This window comes from Pseudorca crassidens, chromosome 19 (genome assembly GCF_039906515.1).
Source record: "Pseudorca crassidens isolate mPseCra1 chromosome 19, mPseCra1.hap1, whole genome shotgun sequence".
Lineage (NCBI taxonomy): Eukaryota > Metazoa > Chordata > Mammalia > Artiodactyla > Delphinidae > Pseudorca > Pseudorca crassidens.
Window position 1 is genome coordinate 53,860,555 of NC_090314.1, and position 24,355 is coordinate 53,884,909.

At 47.3% G+C, this 24,355-nt stretch overlaps 2 protein-coding genes across 6 annotated transcripts in view; one reads left to right on the plus strand and one right to left on the minus strand.

Annotated features, from left to right (window-relative positions):
• The window catches only part of CCDC40 (coiled-coil domain 40 molecular ruler complex subunit), a 43,779-nt gene that overhangs the window by 19,152 nt on the left and 272 nt on the right, over nt 1-24,355 (minus strand). Inside the window, exons 2-11 of one of the 2 annotated variants that reach the window (XM_067714730.1) lie at nt 22,979-23,079; nt 21,462-21,522; nt 20,596-21,033; nt 15,516-15,648; nt 14,470-14,633; nt 13,527-13,610; nt 13,234-13,453; nt 7,401-7,558; nt 7,098-7,220; nt 3,711-3,832 (exon numbers count right to left, since the gene is read on the minus strand). In XM_067714730.1, coding sequence (XP_067570831.1) covers nt 3,711-3,832; nt 7,098-7,220; nt 7,401-7,558; nt 13,234-13,453; nt 13,527-13,610; nt 14,470-14,633; nt 15,516-15,648; nt 20,596-21,033; nt 21,462-21,522; nt 22,979-23,007 — 1,532 coding nt within the window. In that variant the 5' untranslated portion in view covers nt 23,008-23,079. Of the gene's footprint in view, nt 1-3,710; nt 3,833-7,097; nt 7,221-7,400; nt 7,559-13,233; nt 13,454-13,526; nt 13,611-14,469; nt 14,634-15,515; nt 15,649-20,595; nt 21,034-21,461; nt 21,523-22,978; nt 23,233-24,355 lie in introns of those variants that run through there. The other variant, XM_067714731.1, reaches the window with a different exon arrangement.
• TBC1D16 (TBC1 domain family member 16) overlaps nt 23,353-24,355 on the plus strand; it is an 84,385-nt gene continuing 83,382 nt past the window's right edge. For 2 of the 4 annotated variants that reach the window (XM_067714736.1, XM_067714740.1), the window contains exon 1: nt 23,856-23,933. The gene's annotated coding sequence lies outside the window, so the exon portion shown is untranslated. Of the gene's footprint in view, nt 23,492-23,855; nt 23,934-24,355 lie in introns of those variants that run through there. The other 2 variants (XM_067714739.1, XM_067714737.1) reach the window with 2 other exon arrangements.

A 24,355-nucleotide genomic window follows, 5' to 3' on the forward strand; every position in this document is an offset into this window, starting at 1 on the left:
TATGATCCAGCAATCCCACTCCTGGGCATATATCCAGAAAAGACAAAAACTAATTCGGAAAGACTCCTGCACCCCAGTGTTTACAGCAGCACTATTTACAATAGACAAGACATGGAAACAACCTAAATGTCCATCAACAGATGAATGGATAAAGAAGATGTGGTATGTGTATATATATATACGTACATACATACACACACACATATATATGCAATTACTCGGCCATGAAAAGAATGAAATAATGCCATTTGCAACAACATGGATGGACCTAGAGATTATCATACTAAGTGAAGTAAGTCATTCAGAGAAAGACAAATATATGATATCACTTATATGTGGAATCTAAAAAAATGATACATATGAACTTATTTACAAAACAGAAATAGACTCACAGACATAGAAGACAAACTTACGGTTACCAAAGCGAAAGGGGGTAGAGAGATACATTGGGAATTTGGGATTAACAGATATATAGATAAACAATAGCACAGGGAACTATATCCAATACCTTGTAATAACCTATAATGGAAAAGTATACATACATATATATATATATATATATGAATCACTTTGCTGTATATCTGAAACATTGTAAACAACTATACTTCAATTTTTAAAAATGAGCAAAAGACACCTTTTATCAGAGAAGATATATGGATGGCAGATACTCACACGAAAAGATGCTCAATATCATCGGTCATTAGGAAGATGCAAATTAAAATCTCGACAGGACACCACGACATATCTACTAATGGCCAAAATTTAAATGACAGCACTATTAAGTGTTGGTGAGGATGAGAATGGCTGGGGATCTCAAATGCTGCCAAAGTGTTTCCCAAAGTGGCCTGTTCCATTTTGCATTCCCATACCAAGACCTGCACACAATTTCACAGCAGCTCTGGTCATGCTACCCTCCAAACTGGAGACAACCAAATGTTGATATATGCACATGAGGGACTACTACTCAGCAACTGATCTTGTAACATCAGGCTGACTCTCAAAGCACTGTGCAAAGTGAAAAAAAAGCTAGACAAGAAAAGCTACGTATTGTGTGATCCTGTTTATATGACATTCTAGAAATGACCAAACTATAGGAACAGAAAGCAGATCAGGGTTTGCTGGGGGCTGGAGGTGGGAAGAGGTACTGACTTCTGGGATGCAGGAAATAGCTGATATCTTGAGTGTATGATGGCTACTTGCGTCTGTCCATTTGCTGAACTGAACTGTGCTCTGAAAAAGGATAACTTTTTACATAACACTAATAATTTACATAATAAATTTGTACATAAATTATCCTCAATAAACCAAACTTTTAAAAGTTACTCACTTTCTTTTTTAGGAAGTAGAAGCCTTATAAATACCTAGAATTTGACAATAACAGTAACAATGAGACATCCAACTTTTATGACACAAATCTGAACACTCAGTAAAACATGCATGGGGGAAAAGACACCAGAAAGCTAGTTAATCAACTGTCATTGTCACAAAGGAGAAAGACTGTGTATTTTAAATCTTTATCTCTGTTTCTCTAATTTCCTGTAATGTGATCACTTACCCTTGATAAAAATTATTTTTAAAAAAGACACACTTAGGAATCCGCTGGCGGTCCAGTTGTCCAGGACTTGGCACTTTCACTGCTGTGGCCCAGGTTCAATCCTTGATCAGGGAACTAAGATCCCGCAAGCCCCACAGCATGGCCAAAAATTTAAAAAATAATAAAATTAAAAAGACGCTCTTTAAAAATGTCCTCCATAGAGAACAAACTGGTGGTTGCCAAGGGGGAGGGGGTTGGGGAAGGGATGGAGTAGGAGGCTGGGGTTAGCAGATATAAGTTTTTATATATAGGATGGATAAACAACAAGGTCCTACTGTAGAGCACAGGGAACTAGAGTCAATATCCTATGATAAACCTTAATGGAAAAGACTATTTAAAAAATGCTTATATATGTAAAACTGAATCACTTTGCTGTACAGCAGAAATTAATACAACATTGTAAATCAACTGTACTTCAATTAACAAGTTGATTAAAAAGAGTCCTTGATTAACAGACACCAGTGGAAAATAAACAGAACGAAAAGAACTGGCAGAATCTAGAATATGTCTGAAGCTCGGCCCAATCCATCTGAGGATTAAGAGGGAACCTGTTACAGGATCTCAAGGCGATGAAGCTGACAAATTAACAGCCAGCAGAGGTGCTGAGCCCTGCCTGTACCACACGTATCCTGTCAGGAAGTATGCCAGAGGCAGATACCAGGGCACAAGGGGACCTGTCTGTGTCCCTATCCCTGAGAGGGTGTAAATTCTAGGCAGGGTAGCCCCACAGTATAGTAGGTATTTTCTGGCTTGTTCTGAGACGTTTCACGTGGAAATGACCCATTTGCTTTGAATGTATGACTTTCAGTGTTTGCTGCAGCCTCAACATGATTCTTCACCTGTGGTTGGGACGCACTCCTGATACGACTTTGTCATTAACTATGAAGATTCCGTAGGAGCTGCTGTCTTTCAAGTCTTGGTGTGGCGGGGACCCACAATAATAGAATATGATTGCTTACACACACACACACAAAACAGACACACACAGGAAGTGCTAGACAACGGGGGTGGTCCCTGTGGGGGGCACAGGCCATAAGACTCCCAGCTTCAACCTTACTCAAGGTCGACGTTGGGCAGGAGGGAAAAGCTGCCCACAGGCCGAGGCCTCTCCCGCACCAACCACAGGGCAGCATTGAGGGGGCAGACACGGCGGGAGTGGGCAGGCCAGCAGCCCCGGGGACAGGGCAGAGAGGAGCCCGACCCTACAGCCCTGAGCCCACCCGGTTCGTCCACCTGCATGTTTAAAGGGAAAGCAGATGTTTAGCCGGACTTTGCCAGGATAATTCCATGATTCTCCCTTTGGCTTTCTCTCATCGACTCAGGGAAATGAAGGAAATGAGTATTTTTAATCCAGCATTACCCATGTAAAATGACTTGTTGTAAAAACAATCAGTCCCTCCGGTTTTGTTTTTCTGAGGTCGAGTCGAGCTATGATGTGCTCCCTCCAGAACCGGCTTCCACATCTGGGCCCCAAGCACCCTGGAGGTTTGGGGAATTCAGGCAGTGCTGTGTCTGGAAGCCTCTGTCTCCAGCACCCCACCCAGGCTACACGTCCAGCCCTCGCTAGAAGTGAGAGGGGAACGCGAGGGGGGCCTCTTCCTTCCCTTTTCAGGGAGATTAAAGCAGGATTTCGGTTGGAACTCAGCCCTTGGCAGAACAATAGAGAAGGGATGAAGTTTCTGCACACAGGTGGTGAAACTGCAAATCAAAGGGACACCTTTATCTCCCCAAGATAAATATCCCTTTTTCTTTCTCTCTCTCTCACTGTTTCTCCTTAATCCTCCCAGGAAATCTGAGCGTGAAAGCTTTACTGCTCCTGGTGCCACGGAAAGTTTGAAAGGATTTAAGAAACACTGAAATCTGGGTGAACAATAAGGGTGGCTTCAGGACGGAAGCTGGGGCCGAAGGGCTGCGCGGCTGCAGGTGTGCCCCTTTGTCCCAGGAGAGCCGAGGATGGGCGCTCCGTGCTCACCTGTGAGGAGCTGGGCGTGGAGTCCACTCCGCACCCACCTCCGCATTCCCACACTTGTCACGAGCTCTCCCCGCTCGCCCAGACCCCCCTTTGGTCCTGAGCCACCTGGCCCACCGCCATGGCAACCAGAAGGGCCGCCTGTACCTGAGTGCCTCTTGGATGGTCTTGTGAGCCTCGTTGCGGTGCTTCATGCCCAGCAGGCTGGCGGCCCACTGCTGCAGGATGCGCTTTTTCTCCACGTTGATGGCATCTATTTCCGTGCAGGCCTGCAGTGGAGAGTTGAGGTTACTTGGATGTTGGTCTTATGTCATTAAGTTCAGAGCCCCAAAAGGATGTCGGAGAGCCCCAAGCTTCCTGAATCATCTTCCTTCTCTGTTACCCATGCTTTTCTTTATCTGCATCAGCAGAAGGACACATGTGAAATTAAACATGGCTCTAAAGACCTGTCTAACACCTGCCTGAGCCTTGAGCCCCAGCTGTGACACGGGAACAGTAACAGTACCCACATCCTGCGGCCGTCGGATCAGAGGGGATGGTGCCTGTATGCCCAGCACGTTCTTAGCTCGACCACAATTGCTGTGTCACGTGGTGCTCAGAATGTCCTGATGGGTCATTTCAGTGGAATCATTGCACCGTTAGCAAGTTGGCCTCGTGCTGATTCCCGGAAGGGGCGCTGAATGGGAGCTTGGGTGAGACCCCCATTAGGCCACGAGCATCTTTGTGGAGGTGCTGAGTCCCAGCAGCGTCTGCTCTTGGTGGATGTGCATGGTAGATGCTGGAGGAAGTCAGAGTGGCCTTGAACACTCAAAGGTACAATAAAAGGGTGGAGCTGGACGTGAAAGGAGGCGTCACCCCTGGGGATCCCACTCTCAGGTGTCAGGGCTTTAAAAAATCATCTATTCATTATTATTATTATAGAGCATAAAGTGGTATGAATTAATTATACCATGACTGGTGAGACATTGCCAGATTTGGGTAAGTTATTAACTGAGGAGGTTGCTCTGTGCCGTGGAGTAGGTTGTGCACTGCCCAACAGTGCCCGGCCGAGGCAGTAGGTACCAAAACCACTGGGCTCCTCCCCAGGCTGGGCTGTGTGGGGCTGGTCAGCCAGAGGCAGGTGCCCCCCGAGTCCCCAAGGCTGCCGGACGAAGGCTTGCTGACCAAGGTACAGGCTGAGATGCAAAAATCGAGGCTGAATTCAGTCTTTAAATGTTTTAAACACACTTCTCATTTAAAAAAGTGTTTATTCTACTCAAATTAGAATATGGAAATAAGCAAAAAGAAAATAAAAAGAATCCCACAACTTAGAGTTTACCATTTCTAACACCCTGGTGTTATCTTCCTGTGTGTGTGTTGTGTGTGTGTGTGTGTGTGTGTGTGTGTGTGTGTGTAAGCAATCATATCCTATTATTGTTTTGTAACTTAGTATTAAAAAGTAGCAGGACTTCCCTGGTGGTCCAGCGGTTACGACTCTGCGCTCCCAGTGCAGGGGGCCAGGGTTCAATCCCTGGTCAGGGAACTAGATCCTACGTGCATGCCGCAACTAAGAGCCCACAAGCCGCAACTAAGAGTTTGCATGCCACAACTAAGATCCCATGTGCTGCAACTAAGACCTGATGCAGCCAAATAAATAAATATTAAAAATGAAAATAAAAAGTAGCATATTGTGAATGGGTTTCCATGCCAGCAAATATTTATTTTATTGGTGGGATTGTCCTCCACTGCATGGATATATCATAATTTGTTTAACCAATATCCTCTTCTTGGGACTTTCTTGGTTATCACACACAGCACTGTGTCCCCAGTGACTCTCTATTCATTTTGTCGTGAAGTATGTAATGTATACAGAAATTTTATTTGCATGCCTATTTTCCCTGGAATGAAGTCCAAAAAGTGACATTTTGGGAGAGCTTGCTGGGGAGCAGGGTGGGTGTCCCTGACATGCAGTACAGTATTGCCCTTGAATAAGGATCTTGATGAAGACAGACTGCACCCCCACCATCAGTGTGGGAGCCCCGATTCCCCTGCCTTGTTCATCTTTGCCAACTTGGTGGCAGAACCCCTGTCCCACCCTCATCTGTTGTCAATGTCTGTGTCGCACCTGCCATGGGCCCCCCTGTTCTGGGTGCAGGGTGAACAAACGTGGGACGGCCCTGCCCCGATGGCACACAGCCAGCAGGGAGGGGCGGGAGGCAAAAAAGACGTAATGAAAGAGAACTACAGCATCGTGTGTGTGTACACAATCATCACAGAGCAGAATCGCACACGGCAGATTCTGAATCGATTTTCAAAATCTCTTTATACCACCAAACTTACTGGTGTTATGCTTGGAAAGGCCTCTCCAATCCAGGGCTTTATAAATATTTCTCATTTTCTTTCTTCTGGTACAGTTTCCCTTGTTTCAATCCTTGAGCCCATGTGGAATTTATTTTAGTGTGTGGTATGAGGAAAAGATTTGATTTTTTTCCCCAAATGATTAACCAAATGTCCCAACACCACTGGGTGCATAATTCACTTGCTCTCCATTAATTTATAATCCATGAAATTTCTATATAAACGTTTCCTTGATTCTGAGCTCGCTCACAGGCTCCCACAGCCTACCTGTCGGTCCCTGACTCCAGTAATTCATTATTTTAGCCTCTAGGGCTTTATAGTATTTAATGCTAGGTGGGCCCACCATCCCGGTTTGTCCTGGACTCCCCTGGTTCTAGCCCAGAAAGTCCCACGTCTCGGGAAATGTGTCATTTCTGGGCAAACTGGGACCGTGGGCCAGCCTTCATGAACCTTCCCCCCTGGACAATTCTCTGCTAGTCCTCTGAATTTACTTTTCAGATAAAATTAAGAATCACTTTGCTAACTAAGAAGTTTTTTCCCCCCTGAGGTTCTGATGGGAGCACATTCTAGATTAAGTATATTCATAGGTTGGCAAGCACTGGGTGCTTTCCCATGTGGACCCAGGTGTGTTTGTTCGTTTGTTCAAGCCCATCTGTCTCTCCTTCAATAAAAGTGTGTTGTTTCCTTTGTGTCATCACTGCACGTATGAATGCAGATGGTGACTCACAGATTAAAAAAAAAAAGGTCACAGCCACTTTGCTTTCCAGTGCTGGCCACTGAACTGGGAGCTGCACTGAACCCGGGCCCTCCCTTACTCCACACGGGAAGGGAGATGTGGGCACTGCCCTGGAGCACTGCCTGCCCAGGCTGAGAATGGGTAGGGAGACTTCAGCCCTCTCCGAAAGAGGCCTGAAGGAACTTGCTAAGGATGCCTCAGCAAGCAGGACAGAATGTCCCATCTCCTGAGGGGCCTTTCAGTCTATCCCTGGCTACAGTGGGAATAAGAATACTGGCCACCAGTCAGCTGGTATCTACTGCGTCCCCAACGTGGGTCAGCCAGATGCTCTGAGACGCTTATGAGGACAGACAGATGTGCAGGAGGCTGGCCGGCTAACTGGGGGCTCAGTCAGTCTCCTTGCAGGCATGCAGGCACTGCCTGGGCGCTGTCAGATGGCACCTGTGCCACTGAGCGCTTACCTCGCTCACTGCCTTCCTGAGCGTCCGGGTGTCCTCAGCCTGCGCGCGGTACTTGGCCTCGAACAGGGCAATCTGTTCTTCCAGCTGGTTGGCTCGGGTGGTCAGCTGGTCCACGTGCAGGTCCTGGAAGGGAGGGGACGAGATGCACAGTGAGATGGGTCCCCAGCAACCTCAACCCATGTCAGCAACCCCATGCTGGGCATGGCCCCCAGGGCTGCGGTATTCACGCAGGGGCAGGGCTGATCAGATCAGGAAATCAAAGATGTGGCAAACAGTCACACGGGCATCATTTTTGCAGAACACCTGCTGCTTCTTCTCCAACTCGGCCCGCATGCGCTCGGCTTCCGACTTCTTCACGACTCGCTTCATCAACCGGATGTCGTCACGCACGTCCTGGTCTATGTTCTGCATGTAGAAGAGATGCAGAGCCAGGGTCTCCACCTCAGTTTGCAGAGCTGCCACTGGGGAGAGAGGGGGAGGGTGTCCCAGCATCGCACACCAGACATCGTGGAAGCAGCACCCCTCCCCACACTGTGGGGTGGGTCTGGGAAACAGCCTTTAAACTACAAAGACCCATACCTTTGCCATCAAAGACTTTACAGTCTAGTTGGAGAGATGAAATATACGTAATCTATGCCCGCCAACTGCAATAAGCCCTCCATTCCCACCACATATTAGAGATTCTCCGTGTCTAAGGATGTTCTGAAACAGTGTCAAGGTTAGGAGGCCTTATGTGAATTTTACAGATTTCTTACCACTTAGAGGTTGGCAATCTCACGTACAGTCCTAAATCCCCTGGGAGGAAACCAGCCTGAAGGGTGGGCTGAGCACTACTGAAGCACGGGTTTCTTGGAACGAAACCCACATGAGATTGATTTATAAGGTAGAACACCAGTTTATTTAGGGAGACAGACTTCAACCAGTAACTGTTGGCTCACTTGTGTAGAGCATTCCTTATTCCGTGGGTAGATCTAAACAGAAAATCGATTTATAGATCAAAAGGCTGCTGGGTGAATATCATGTTGGAGTTAGGTGTTTTTGAAGGATGAACTTAAACTTGAAAAATAATTTGTTTTTTTTTTTACATCTAAGATGACTGTAAAAACTCTAACACTAGAGAATTCTTCGGCTCCTGTGTGGCTAAGAGTTGTAGGGGAGGGGAATGGAGCAAATGCAGGGAAACGAGGGGGGAGGTTTTGTAGAAAGAGTGGTTGCCGGGTGGACTGGGGTGGAGGTGTATTTTGGGAGAGGGTCTTTAAAGAGGTAATTAAGATAAAATGAGGTCACTAGGGTGGGCCCTAACAACTGGTGTCTTTATGAGAAGAGTAGGTTAGGACACAGACGCACAGAGGATGACTTTGTGAGGACACAAGGAGAAGACAGCTGTCTACAAGCCCAGGAGATTGGCCTCAGGAGGAAACACCCTGCCAACACCTTATCTTGGACATCTGGCCTCCAGAATGACAAGAAGACAAACTTCTGTTCTTCAAGCCACCCAGTCTGTGGCCCTTTTCTATGGCAGAGGGTGCCAACTAACCCACCCCCACCTGAATCAGAAAGCTTACCCACCCATCCTTCAGGGCACTCACTTCTGCCCCTCTATCCTTTCCTGGCTGAGTGACTGAGAGTCAATATTTCAAATATTCTTTTTAATTTGTATTCTTTCAACATTAGTGAAATCAAGTCTGTTTTCACAGTTTGAAGACCAGCTGTCCTTTTCCTTCTCCGACTTGCCCGCTCATACCATTGGCCCTTCTACGGGTGGGATAGTCGTCTTTTACCTATTAGGCTTCAAAGGGCCCTTCATGTAATAAAAACAGGGTGGCTAGAGTCTCAAATGCCTCCCATGACCTCTGCCCCCAGTGTCACTCCTGTGATTGTGTTTTGTGGCAAAAAGGGAAATGATCAGGTGGGCCTGACCTGAGCAGTTGAGCACTCTAGAAGCAGAGTTTTCTTGACCTGGTGTCAGAAGAGGAAGCCAGAGAGATTTGCAGGGTCAACGGGATTTGTTTAGTGTGAAATAGGAGTCTAAGTGTTTATTTTCAGGTGGTCAAATGATCAAAAATATTTAGTGATTTAAAAATACAACCTGTACTTTCAATTTGCAGTAAATAGCTAAATTCCTGAGTAAATTTCCTGGAACTCCCTACTCCGCACTATTGATCTGTTTGCCCATTTTTTCTCTAGTGCCATTTTGTTTCTATTGCTGTAGATTGATACTGTGTTTTGATACCTGATAGGACAATTTCCCTTCATTATCCTTCCTTTTCACCATTTTCTTGGATATTCTTGTGCATTTAGTGTTCCGAGTGAACTTGGAACTTGAAAATCATTGGAGAGCTTTTTAGGTATTGCACGCATGCATTGATAAGGGAAAAAAAGCAAGGAACAGAGCACTGGGTATAATATGCAGCTACTTGTGTAAAAAATATAGAAAAAATACCACAACTCTTGTAGCTTTGCTTTTATATGCAAAAACATCTTTAAAAGAATACACAAGAATCAATAATACCCTGTGCCTCTGTGGAGGTGGCTGGAGGCTGGGGTTGGGGAGACTCCAGAGTGCCTTAATTTTGTATTATTACTTCTTGAAAATAATAACTGTGTTAAATAAATTCAAGTTCACCCAAAACATCCCATCGTGGATTTTAACTGGACTTGCATTGAACTACTTATTAATCTGGAGAGAAATGACATTTGTTTCCTCTCATTTGGTTACATGATTGTTCCATTTATTTAAATCTGCGTTATGTCCTTTAGTAAAGTTTTATTGTTTTTCCTCAGATAGGTTCACTTGCTTCTTGTTAGACTTACTCCTCAGTATTTTATGGTTGTTATAGCTATTATGGATGAGGTTTTAAAAAATTATAATTCATAATTGGATATGACTGGTAGAAAAGAAAATTATAGCTCTGGTATTCAGTTACTTTATAGATTTCTTACTGTTTTTTTTAGCTTTTCATCAGTGATCTTGAATCTGCTAGGTAAACAATCACACCATTGGTGGAGAATGAGTTCCATGACTTCATATTCAGAATCTATACTTCGTTTATTTTTCCTGTTTTCTTTCATGGCTGGAACTTCCAAAACAATGCATCCTCGTCTCATTCCTTAACTATGATTACTACAGGGCTTTCCTCTGAGTAAAACTGCCTTGTTAGTTGCTGATAAATACTTACAATGAACTTTCCTTCTATCCTAGTTTAGGATTGACAATGAGTTTTATCCAAACACCCATTTGACATCCACCCAGAAAATCTATTTGTTCTCTCTCCTTTAAGAATATAATGCAATGAATCAGTAGATTTCCTAATTTCAGATTATTCCAGAATTAAGCCCTCTTGACTAGGAGGTATTTTTCTTTTCATGTATTGCTGAACTTAATCTTTTGTTGCTGAGTAAAAATTTAATATTTGCTAATATTTTATTTAGGATTTTTACACCTCATAAGTAGGAACACTTTATAGTTTTCTGTTTTTGTACGTTGTAAGCTTTTCCAGTAAGGATTACACTGAACATTGTAAAATAAGCCTGGGGTGGGGTGTGTGGGGCGGGGGGAGGCGTGGTGTCCCTGGTGGCGCAGTGGTTAAGAATCTGCCTGCCAATGCAGGGGACACGGGTTCAAGCCCTGGTCTGGGATGATCCCACATGCTGCAGAGCAACTAAGCCCGTGGGTCACAACTGCTGGGCCTGTGCTCTACAGCCCGCGAGCCACAGCTACTGAGCCCACGTGTCACAACTGTTGAAGCCTATGCACCTGGAGCTGGTGCTCCGCAACAAGAGAAGCCACCGCAATGAGAAGCCCGCGCACCGCAACAAAGAATAGCCCCTGCTCACTGCAACTAAAGAAAGCCCATGCACAGCAAAGACCCAATGCAGCCAAAAAAAAAAAAAAAGCCTGGGAAGAGTTTCCCAAATTTTCCACCCACTTGTGGGTTAAATAACATAGGAAGTGTCTGGTTTGGTCCTGTCTGTAATCCTATGGCATTTTTTCCCTTTACCTTTGGAATTTAAAAATTTCACCAACTATGTCTAGGCATGTTTATTTTTTCTTCCACCCATCTGGCCCTCCATGAGACTTTACATCTGAAGATTCATCTTTCTTGAACTCATGCAAATGTTTTCCTCTGATGTCACTGGTTAATGCCCCTAATCTCCTGGAATTTCTATCTCATGGATACTGACTTTACCAGACCTACAGTCCATGTCTTTTATCTCCTTCTCAAAACGTCCATCACTTTGAGTTTTTGCTTTGAATTCTGGGCAGAATTCCTCAAACTGGCCTTTTAGACACAAGTTCAATTGTTCAATTTCCAGCAGTGCTGATTTGCCTATTTAGTACTTCTGGCGGGGTGTGGGGGGTGATTCTATATTTTAATTCCGAGTATCCTTTTCCCTAATAGTTGGTTCTCATTTGACTGATACGATGTCCTCTAAAATCTCACGTCGAACACCAGCTGGCGTATGCTATGTTTTCGGAACCCGGTCTGTGTCTGTGGAGGCGTCTGCTCTCCTGTCTGGGGATTGCCACTGATGACTCACATTTGGATGTGAAGGTTTACTGACTGGTGGGCTCCACCCCCCTCCTAAGTGAGGAGGTCAACTGTGGACATTCTCCAGAGGCCAAGCCCCACGTTTCACCTATGGGACAGTGCAGTGGCGGCACCTGGTAGGCAGGGCTGGGACCGCCACCCGAGTTCTTTAGTCTGAAGAGGGGAGAAAAGGTGCCGTTAGGTGGGTCCTTGCTTGGTTGAACAGCTTCTGCTCCTGCTACCTGGTGACTTCCAGAAAGGACAGAGTGTCCACGAAGATGACTGGATCTTTCCAGAAGCCCATCCACACCTCGAGGATCTGATGAGGGGTGTTGGTGGGCACTCACTTCTCCTGTGTGGAGGGGGTGGGGGACCTGTGTCCTCTTTCAGACTGGTCTAAATTCTGTTATATCCGGAGGATGTGGCTCCATTGTTTTAGTGTGAATGTCATGCTCTTCTCTTTTTGGTAGATTCTGTTAATTTGCTGATACTCAGGGAGGGGTGCTCTTCCCCAACTCTGTCCAGAAAACTCTCCTGCATTTCTCAGGGTCCAAAATGCTTCTTTCCATCCACAGTTGGGATATACGTGTGATTTTGGTTTCTCCCAAATTCTTCTAGGTTATTTTCCCCATTATTATAGTAATACAGAGTTGATAAAGAAAGTTGGAAACATGAAAAACCACAACAACTGAAATAGCCTGCTGTGACCACGCTGTTCACTGTGGCCCACGACTTCCGCTCCGTGCAGAGCTGTTGCTTTGGTAGGAACAGTGCACGGTGACTAGTCGCACCCTCACTGTCTCTTCTGCTCCAGAGCCACCTATTCCCCGTAATCTGCCACACATCGTGGGGCTGCAGGGCTCTGGACCATGGGCTCCTGCGCTTTGGATTGGCCTCACCTGTACCTCCCCACCTATTTAAACTCTGCCCATCCCTGCTCTTCCCTGCCTTCTGGATACCCCATCTTCAACCCCAGCAGCCCACCAGCCTCTCCAGCATTTTTTAAATTAATTAATTAATTAATTTTTGGCTGCATTGGGTCTTTGTTGCTGCGCACGGGCTTCTCACTGTGGTGGCTTCTCTTGCTGCGGAGCACAGGCTCTAGGCGCACGAGCTTCAGTAGTTGTGGCTCACGGGCTCCAGAGCACATGCTCAGCAGTTGTGGTGCACGGGCTTAGTTGCTCCTCGGCATGTGGGATCTTCCCGGACCAGGGATCGAACCTGTGTCCCCTGCATTGGCAGACGGATTCTTAACCACTGCGCCACCAGGGAAGCCCGCCTTTCCCGCTTTTGACTCCAAATACCCCACCTGCCGGCTTTCAGTGTTTGCTACTTTGCCTAATTAGGTGCATTTTAAGACATTTATGTTTTCCTTCCTCCAAAAGTTTGGGAACCCCTCCAGTACGGGAACACAGCTTGCCTTTCATGAAGTCCTGCGATGGCATGTGGGGACACCCCTCGGGGTCATGATGGCACGTGGGAACACCCCACCAGGTTGCAATGGCATTCAGGGATACGAAGGCATGTGAGGATGCCCCTTGGGGTGTCTATGGCACGCGGGGCCGCGCCACGGGGATGCCTGCGAGGACACGGGGCCGCCTTACGCTTCTTGCGCTCCTCGCCGGCGGTCTCGCAGGTCCTGGCGTAGCGCAGGCGCACGCTCTGCAGCTCCTCCTCCTTCCTCCGCCTCTCGCACGCTGTGATCGAGTGGCGGTCGTGGCTCTTCTCGAGCTGCATCTGCAGGCGGGCCAGGTGCTGCTGGACCCCGTAAAGGTCCACCCCCAGCTCCTGCCTCTGGATTCGGCTTTGCTTGGTGGCCACGCCCTGCACCAGAGAGAGAAGCTGGGTCATGGAGATGCGGGTGCACAGCCAGGTGGAAAGCAGGACAGGTACGCACCAGCTCTTGAAGTTCCAGCCTCAGTTTCTCTATTTGCCGGTTAAGATAGTTCTTCAGGGCAGCCTGGAATCTTATCATCAGGGGCTAAAACAGTGGAAGAGCACAGCCGGTTACTGTGCTGTCCCCTCCAGGGCTTAGCCTGAATTGCCACAACTCTTGGCAGGGGATGGCAGAAATGACCTCCACGCTGGGTGCTCCCCACTTCTGCCCAGGATTCTTATTCCAGAAACCACAAATTCAAGGCACTTGTGGTCTCACCCTAGGCACTGAAGGACCTGAGTGCAAAATGACAGGGTGGGCTGGGGCAGTGGTCCTGGTTTAATCCCTGGGGCCAGAGGGCAGTGATGAGCAGTGCCTGGGATGCCAGCACCAAATGAACTCTCAGCCCCTTTTCCCAGTGCAGCCCTGATCCTTCCCGTGGTACCGGGAGCACCAAGTCTTTCCAAAGAGGTTCATCCAACCAAGACCTGCCCTCCCCACTTGCCAGAGGGGTGGGACACTCAAGGCAGTGGCTATCAGTGGGGGTGATTTTGCGCCCACCCAATACCCAGTCTGGAGACATTTCTGGCCGTCACAACTAAGGGGGTGCTACTGGCATTTAGTGGGTGGAGGCCCCAGGGACGCTGCTCAGCATCCTACAGTGCCCAGGAAGCCCCCACCACAAAGAGTGATCCGGCCCCAAACGTCTATAGTGTGGAGGCTGGGAAATGCTGACTCTGAGTGAATGAACTTAAAGGGAGAATAAACTTTACAAGGTGGCAGCTCAAACCCTGCAGGTAATCCATTCAGGGAGCAGGTGAGACCTGAGTGTGGCATTTGCCAGGTGGAGGGTGGGCCGTGGAGGCTCGGGGCAGGGCAGGGCCTACAGGGCAGGTGTAGGAGTGTCTCTAAGTCCATCTTCGTCTGCATGGGGCAAAAGCAAAACTCCAGAATGTTTCCTTACATGGTTTGGGTCCAAAACCACCAGCTGGGATCTGTCTTCTTCGGCTTCGTCGCTGGCCTCAGACTCCACACTCTCCACCAGGCTTCCTTCCTCGGCCATGCTTAACTGCTGGGTCCTGTCCAGGAATGAGGATGTGGCTCCTTCCCCGGGGTGGGCATCAGGCTCTGGGGGGACGAGTAGTGGGGAACAACAAACATCACTGAGGAGTTAATAGAGAGAGTGCTTCTCTGGAGGAATTATCAGGCAAAGCTGACGCCCAGTTTCGTGCAACATGATGGAAAAAAGAAACAAAAGGCACCCCTTTGGGTTAGGGTTCACAAGTGCTATTCACAGGGTCTTCTGCTCATGAATTTTCTACTAGCTGATTCAACACATTCTGTAGAAAGGATTGCACTTTAAAGGTAGACAAGAAGGAAACACATTTTGTTGGTACTTTTTAATACATAAATAGTGAACAGAAAGGTGGCTTCTTAATGATGGACTAGATTTTTTTTTTAATGGAAAACAGATATAATTGAAAAGAAATCAGTGAGGCTCTAGTTTCAACTTCTCTCCCTTCCTGAGCTGCAGAGATCCTGTTCTGTTTCTAACTCCTTTAGATGTGTGCTGTCTGCCTGCTGCTTGTGAGCGACGTGAGGCTTGTTAGCTGGACCATCCACACACACCCATTACATGGAAGATAAAAAAACCCAATCTGCTTTCCCACGTACTCAACACTGGGATACCGGAGCCAAGTGGAAAGATAAGGGTGTGCCGGGAAAGCCTTGGAAAGTCAGCAAACAGACACATGTTTAGGGGTGAGCTTACACGGTTGGGTTACTTAATGACGCTTAGGGTCTCTAAAATGGAGAACAGTGCCTACCTCACTGGGTTAGGGTAAGGATTAAATGAGATAAAACAGAAAAATGCTCCACATGTGTTATCCATATCTGTTAATGATATTTTTATCTTTTGGCTCACAGCGCAACAGGAAACAAGGTAACAGGTGGTGAATGAGTGGCAGCCCTCGCGTAGAAGGGCGTGTGAAGGGGCTTGTCCCACAATACCTGGCTCCTGCGTGGAGGGGCCCTCGGTAACCAGAGGCGGCTCGTCAAAGTCCAGGGATGTGTTGCTGCTCCCCCGGCTCTGTCCGAGGCAGTGCTGAGCCCCCAGAGGAAAGACCTTCTGCCGGAGCGCTCCCTGGGATTGATTTTAGAGCAAAAACAACCAAATCTGAATTTATGAGGGTTTAGTCAGGACAAAGGAGTTAATTCATTACAGTGTTCAATTCAACATAGTTGTGGACTTCCCTGGTGGCGCAGTGGTTAAGAATCCACCTGCCATTGCAGGGGACACGGATTCGAACCCTGGTCTGGGAAGATCCCACATGCCGCGGAGCAACTAAGCCCACGCGCCACAACTACTGAAGCCCGCGCGCCTAGAGCCCATGCTCCACAATAAGAGAAGCCACGGCAATGAGAAGTCCACGCACCACAATGAAAAGTTGCCCCGCTCGCTGCAACTAGAGAAAGCCCACGTGCAGCAACAAAGACCCAACGCAGCCATAAATAAATAAGTAAATAAATAAATTTATTTTAAAAAATAGAATATTGTTTGCATAACATTTGGCTTTTGCAAATGGTCAAAACAGAAAACACCTACCGCCACTCCCATGAGGCATCGGGAGTGGTCTCTTTCCGTCTAGATCTGTAGCAAAGTGTGAACGCGGAGGCATGGGCGTGTGCTGGACGTGGGTTCCTTTACTCCCAAATGCTGCTCTCTCCAAGGATGGTAAGAAACACCTCTGAGCATCCTCTTTATAAAGGGATGCTGGAAAGCCTGAGCCCTGGCCAGGGTCTCCCAAGAGGGCTGTTTCTTCTCTTCTTTCAAACTATTTCACTTTAGGGACATTTCCATATGAAAAGGTTTTCCCTCAATAGAAGCACCTGGCTCCATTTTAGCTCTAAAGGGGACTCTTGCGATGATTATTGTTGACAGTAATTACTGCTGCTGATGAATAGGTGAATATTAGTAACAACAGACAATGACCCTGCACAAGACCCTGCAAGGTGGATGCCAGTCATTTCTGTCATCTGTAGGGGAAGCAGCTCACAGAAGCTGAAGCCCTTGCCTAAGTTCGCACAGCCAGCCAAGGGTCATCTCAACGCCCAGCTCCTGTTCTTTCTAATTGTACTTCCTCAGGTGATGCTGCTTCTAGAAATGATTTCTGAGGCATCCAGAACCACAATGACATTAATGGGGGCCCAGAGTCCAAAGCCCACCTCTGGGGTGTCCAGAAAGGGCTTCTCCTAATGAGACGTCAATGAGGTGTCAGAACACCCCAATGACACAGCAGCTTCTACTCCACGATTAAGTTACTTCTTAAGACTGAGAGCTGAGAGGAGAGAAGTAGGGTTCTCTCTTTGGGCTTGTCTCTGCCCTTCTGGCTGATCAAATTTGGAGACTGTTTCTTCATGAGTTTTCTAGAAACTAGATTCGAGGATGGAAATTGGTTTTACAGCTCAACAAGTGATCTGTACTTCAACACTCCTGGCTATCTTTTATTTATTTACTTTTTGGTCATGACTCACGGCTTGTGGGATCTTAGTTCCCCGACCAGGGATTGAACCTGGGCCCTTGGCAATGAAAGAGCAGAGTCCTAACCACTGGACCGCCTGGGAATTCCCAGTCCTGGCTTTCTTAGAAAGGAGGGCACTGTTTTGTTGTGTTAAATTCTTAAAAGTGGTTTTGATCATGTACTTATCATTTGTAATTATAAAGCTTAATTGGGGGTCATCGAATATTGAATTGTGTCATTCTCTAAAGTTATTAACTCTTCTAGGTTTCACAGGGTGGGGAGGGATTGTCACTTCACTGTTCAGAGCCAGAGTGACCGTTTGCCATCACAGCTGCATGCCTCTGGGCAAGGAAGTCCCTTGGCCCCTCAGTTTCCTCACCTGAACTATGAGGATAATAATAGTTCCCACCCCACAGGGTTGTTGTCAGGATTCACTGAAACAACACATGTCAAAGGCATTGAAGTGTCCAGCCCAGAGTCCATGATGGAGAAACGTTACACGTTCTTTTCCTGCCCCGCCCTGCCCCTCACTTCCCTTCTAGAACAATCAAACCTAAGCCAACAGGTTGGCTTGGTCCAGTGTGGGGTGATGAGCCTGGACAAGGTGAGGAGAGCAGGTTCCAGAGACTGTCCCCGAGGTGGGTCATGATAGCACAGGTGTCAGGCCTGGGCCTGCTGAGGAGGGGTCCCGGTGTGGAGAGTCACAGCCCAAACAACTGGGGCCTGGCCTGGGTGGGGTTGGCCCAACAAGGTGATGAGGGTGTCCACAGTCTGGGTGGCCCAGTGAGGGTGTGTGTCTGAGCCTGAGTGGGGTGAGGAGTGTCCACATGGGGGCAGGGAAGTGCAGTGAGGGTTACATTCAGGGGATTGATCAAATTAATAATATGTTAAGGATAATAGGGACCAGGTCTCCTACTGTTGGAAAAAGGAGTTAAAATATAGAAGGGGAGAAAACTAGCAGGAACCATGTCAAGGGTGTTTGGAATTAGAGACGTTTTGGTGTGAGCTACATGTATGTGTGTATGTGTATGGTGTGTTTGGGGTCGAGGGTTCCGTGAAAAGAAACCAAGCTCCTGGAGAAATGTCTGGTTCTCAGGCTGGGGCAGTCTGTGCCAGAGAACAAGAAAGTGCCTAAAGGATGCTGGTGGTTAAGAAAAAAAAGAAAAAAAAGAATGGTACTGATGTGTCAGAAAGACACAAAGGCCAATTTGAATAGGCTCACGGGTCAAATTGGGAACAATCTGAGTCTCAATATAAATAATGATAGTAATGAATTATAACACAGTGAATGAAATGGGAAACAATGAGTCCATACAGATATGAAACTTTACATGAATAAATTGAAAGTTTAATGAGGAATGGATGTTACCATAGTTTCAGAGTATCCCTCCCATGTTTATCTCAGAATGAAGAGTTGTTTTAATATTTGAAAATTAATCAATGTAACCACCAAATTAACAAACTAAAAAAGAAAAAACCGTGATCTTCCCAATAGACACAGAAAACACTTTTGACAATAGCCAACATCCTTTCATGATTAAAAAAAAATCCACAAACTAGGAATAGATGGAACTTCCTCAACCCGACAAAAGGCATCTATGAAAACTCACAGCTAACGTCATATGCAACTGTGAAGATTGAAAATGTTCCCCCTAAAATCTGGAAAAAGGATGCCTGCTCTCACTACTACTATTTGACATTGTACTGGAGGTTCTAGTCAGTGCAATCAGACATGAAAAAGAAATAAAGGGCATCCAGATTGGAAAGGAAGAAGTTAAACTGCCTTTTTTCACAGACAACACAATCCTTTTCATGAAAAGTCCTATGGATTCTACAAAAAAAAAAAAGCTACTAGACCCTATAAGGGTGATTAGCAATGTTGCCGAATATAAGATTGATATACAAAAATCAATTGTATTTCTATAAATTAGCAACAAACAATTGGAAACCATTTATAATGGCATCAAAAAATGCAAAATAGGAAATTCCTTGGTGGTCCAGTGGTTAAGACTCCACGCTTCCCCTGCAGGGGGCACGGGTTTGATCCCTGGTCTGGGAACTAAGATCCTGCATGCCACACAGCGTAGCCAACAAGATAAAAAAATAAAATAAAATATTCCACAAATTCTTTTTAAAAAATGCAAAACATATAGGGATAAACCTGACAAAAGATGTGCAACAACAGTACACATTGCTGAGAGAAGTAAGAAGTCCTAAAACAATGGTGTAATCTGTTGTTGTTTTTTCTCATTTGAAATAAATATTCACTTTCCTATCTTAAACCAAAAAAGCACCTTCTCACACAGTGTTTCTTAAATGCCTAGGAGTGAGGGGTATCTTTACAGTGGATAAGGCTGACACTTTTTTCATCAAGTGATCCAAGCCAACATCATCAATAATGGACAAGCTGAAATGATGTATCACCTGACAGGACATCAGGAGAACACAGCATCCTTCTGTGACATTCCTGCCGAAGGATCATAAACCATACCTGGAAACCTGGAAATACCAGGCAAAGCCAAACTGAGGGACATTCTACTAAATAGCTGGCCTGTGACCTTTAAAAGTGTCAAGGTCATCAAGGTCAAGGACAGATTGAGAAGACTAAAGAAACTGGGCAGCTGAAGGCAACAGGCAACTCCGTACTGGAGCTCTGCTATAAAAGACATTACTGGGACATTTGGTGAAGGAGGCCTGAGGATGATTGGGTAATGTAATATAATTTCTTGATTTTGATAGTCATTATATTGTTGTTTGTGGGAAACATACATGGAAGCATTAGGAGGCAATGGGGTATCGGATCGACAGCTTACTCTCAAATGCTTAAAAATATTAAAAGTTCTATGGTACTCCAATTTTTCTGTAAGTCTGTGCTTGCTTAAAAATTAAAAAATGAGGGGACATCCCTGGCGGTCCAGTGGTCAAGACTTTGCTTTCCAATGTAGGGGGTGTGGGTTCGATCCCTGGTCAGGGAGCTGGGATCCCACATGCCTCTTGGCCAAAAAAACCCCAAAACAAATTCAATAAAGACTTTAAAAATGGTACACACAAAAAATCTTTAAAAAAAATTAAAAAATGAAAATTATAAGAATGTAACTATTGTCATTATCTAGAACTGCACTGTCCAGTATGGTAGCCACTTGTAACAATTGGTTATATAAATTTAAATTAATTAGAATCTTCAAAAAATTAAAAATTCAGTTCCTCCATGTCCCTGGCCACATTTCAAGTGCACTATAGCCACAAGTGAGTAATGGGTACCATATTGGACAGAGCAGATAAAGAGCATTTCCATCATCATGCAGAATTTTACTGGCCAGTGCTGCTCCAGAGACTGGACACCTAGATGCCCTTACATGGAATGTTCCCAACTTGGGTTTGGGAACAGCAAGGGAGGGTCCAGAAACTCTTGGCATTTGATGGTAGATCCTGAGACCTAAGTTTACTAAGCCATTTCTAACAGGGATTGCAATGTGAATTCTTTATAGTGTACCCTGAGTTCCTCACATAGGAGTACAAACAACTTGAGCAGTAAAACACTTGTGTAAAACAGACCTCAGGCTACTCACCGATTCCTGGTCCGTTTGCTCAGATGAGCCTGATACTTGCTGGGAGGGCTCTGTGGAGATGACCCCCACTCCTCTAGATTTGGATGGGCCAGGGGCCTCTCCGTCTTCAAGACCTGTCTTCCTCCTTGCTCTTTCATGCCGGTGTGTGGGGCCAACTTCATCTCTGGCCACCTCCCCAGGACTGATGTCTGAGTAAGCCAGATCTGGAGAAATGACTTCCCCTTCAGGGGCCGTGGCTTCAATATCAGATTCTAACTCCTCTTCAAATTCGAATTCCTCTTCTGTTTCCACTCCCCCTTGGATTTCGACTTCCTCATCGTCTTCATCTTTCCCCTGCGCTGAGACTTCCCCATCGTTTTTGATTTCCCCTTCAGAATGCTCTGTAGCACCCTCAGTTTCTTCATTTCTCTGGTCACTGCTCTTCTCTATCGGTGATACCTGTAGCCATGTAGCAGGAAAAAAATCAGGATACAAAGTATAAAGGGTCTTGTGAGGTTTTATTCTTAATAAGGTAATTACACCGATGGGAAAACTGCAGCTACACACTCTGAGCATCGCTAGGAGATTATGTTTCATGCTTTAATTTATCTGCTCTCTGTTTTTGGTAATTATTTTGCATCCTTCTTTACAGGAAATGACCTCTGAAAAACTCAGGGCAATCTAACTGTAGGATATCCGAGGCATTCCTGAACAGCCACCAACACTTCAGAATGGGGTGGAAGGAAATTGAGCTTCTCTGCAAATGACTTGAGTCTGTTCTACAGTAAGGTCATAGGATCATCGTACAATTTTCTTGAGAAAGTCTGAACTCTCTTTAATTCTTAGTAAATACAGCCCAGAATAATTCATCCCATAAGGAACTTTACCCTGTTGCCTTCATGATTCTGGTCCTCTTCTCCTTCAGAAGATTTGCCTTCCAGGTGAGACCTGGTGGCAGAGAAACAATTTAGCAGTTTCAAATAACATCTTTCTTTTTCTTGGCATTTATCACCTCCTTGATGTCTGTATATCTACTTATTTACTCGTTAATTATCTGCCTTCCCTCTAGGCTGATGGCCATGACTTTGTCACTAACACCAGCACTAGTGGCACAAAAGAGTCATGCCAAGAATGAATGAAAAATGCAATTATCAAAACATTAAAGGAACAGGTAGATTACTCTAGAAAAGTCACCTTAAATATACCTCTGTCTGTGACAAAACTGGGGAAAATAAATGCAAAATAAGAGAAAATTGTACAAAAAGGACAAATACCCTAGAAACTCTTGGTTAGTTTCCCCGTGAATTTTGTTTGTTTGTTTTTTGTTTTGGCCATGCCTCAGAGCACGTGGGATTTTATAATAGTTCCCCAACCAGGGATCAAACCCGTGCCCCCTGCAGTGGAAGTGCAGAGCCTTAACCACTGGACCGCCAGGGAAGTGCCAATTACCCCATGATGTAGAGAGTACAAGAATGTCACATTTTAAAATTGTTTTTTTTCTAATTAGAAAAAAACTATATTTTTTTAAAAAGTAAAACTAATACAGAAATATGTGACAATGAAAATCCCCTGTGACTTCTCCTCTCCTTCTCAAGATAACCAGTGGTAAAAAGTAAGAGATTTAAGGGTATCTTCTTTCAAATACTTTTCTATGCATTTAAAACTACCCACCCACCCAAATTAGAGATCACACTATATATACTGTTTTGCATTTAGTCTTTTCATTTGTTGTAATCTAGACTTCTTTCCATGTCAGTACATGTAGACCTACCTTAAAAAAAAAGAAAAGAAAAAAAAGAAACAATACAGCAGTGTCTAATGTAAAAGGTTAAATTCTTTAAAATAGTTTCTATCCTTTTAAACAAAGCATAAGAGAACAGAGGCCTGGTATTTTTACCTTACTACGGTCTATCTGTGTGCTCAAGGCATTCACGGTGGGGCTGCCTGACCATAGGGACCCCGGCCCATCGCCTGCCACCTCCAACCCTGGTGAGGGGGAGGGAGGCGGGGGGCTGGGCTGATGCTCCCTGTCACAGCACCTCGCTGGGGCAGCATCCAGTACAGAGACCCCTGCTCTCGGGGCTCTGCAGCAGGGACTACCAAGCACAGTGGTTGTCATGGTTACTGTGGGACAAGGAAGTCCCGGGTTTCAGCGAGTGGAGCGCCCGGAGCGAGGGGAAAAGGGGAGGGTACGGGAGAGGACAAAGGGACGCGAGGTGAGAAGGGAGAAGGGCGCGCCGGAATGTGGGGGTGGCCGGGGAGGGCAGGAAAGGCCCAGAGGGTGGGGATGGCAGGGGCAGAGGAGAGGGGAAAGGGACATAGAAGGGAAGGGGCGCCTAGGGGGATATAGAAAGGGGGAGGCGTGGGGGCCGCTGCGAGACCCAAGGTCCCTAGGCCCGCTTACCCGCCAGCCCGGCCGCCAGGCTCCGCCATCTCCCGTTGCTACGCGACGCCGTCAACATCCGGCTGGCGAGGACCACGCGCTGGGCGTGCGGGGCGGACGGCCTTTGTGCCATTTATGTGCATTAGAAACACAGAACATCTAACTATGTAAATATATTAAAGGATAAATATGCATTTTCTCCATCTTTATCTCTAAGGCCGAGCTCTACCCCTCCTGGCTCAGTTTCTGTAAAGCGACAAACATGTCAACGTGCGTCCAGCTGGGCAACTCCGGCTCCCCGGGGGATCGAGCAGGGCACTCGGGGAGCCGGGGACCTGGGACGGCTAAGTGCCCTGAGGGTGGCAGGCGGAGGTAGGGGCACGAGGGGCTCCGTAGCCGGCTGCACCTTCGGATGCCGAGACCTCTCCTAGTGCCCGCCTGTCCATCTGCAGACCTGGGGGCCTCAGCACCCCTTTCCCGGGGTTCCTAAGAAGAATTCTTGGCGGAAGAGGGATGCCCCGTGGTCTCCTGATGGTTGGTGTTCTTTTCCTACCTCAAAATAGGAAAAACAAACGCAGAGGGTGGAACAGAGAGGGCGAGCACGCATGTGGAGCGTCCTAGGGGTTCTGCCTTCACTCTGGGGGCTCGGGGCTTCCTTCCGGGGCAAAGTCCTGGGGCCGGAGTCCCAGGCGGGCAACGAGGCCCGAAACGGGATGCGGACGGCCGGGCCGGATCCTGGGGTCGGAGGGCGGAAGGTGACTTAGGCAGTTCCGCGGACGGGTTGGAGCCCGTTTGGGACCTGGGGGTTGGGGGACTGGCCTGATTGGGCCGGGGGCCGGGTTGGCCCGGGGGGCGTGCCGGGGGCCGGGCCTCGCCTCGCGTCCCCGCCCCAACGCTCCTCACAGGCGGCGGCGGCAGTGGCGGCGGCGGCGGCTCCGGGAGCCGGCGCGAATCCGGCCCCCGGTGCGGGACCCGGGTGGGTATCTGGGGCAGGCCGGGGGCCGCGGGGGCGGGGTCTAAGGGGCCCGCGGGGGACCGGGCACATCCCCTCCGCCGGACGGGGTGGGGGCGCGTGGGGCGCGTGGGCCTGCAGCCGCGGGGCCCGGGAGGGGCCGGGGTCTGGCCGCAGCCCAGAGAGGTGCAGGGCCGGAGCAGGAGCCGGGCGGGCAGGAGCACGCCGGATCACGCGGAGAGATCCCTGGGCCCCCTCTCCGCGGCGGATGCGGGCCCCTGGGGCCGGGAGTGGGCCTACTTCGGGAAGATTCGGTGTCTGCCTGTCTGGAGCTTTGGGCCGGAGAACTTGCGGTCTTTGTCTGGCTGGTCGTCAGAGCACGCGAATGAGAAGTTGTAGGGGCCCGCCGTTCGCCGACACAGCCCCCTAAAGTGTGCATTCCACCC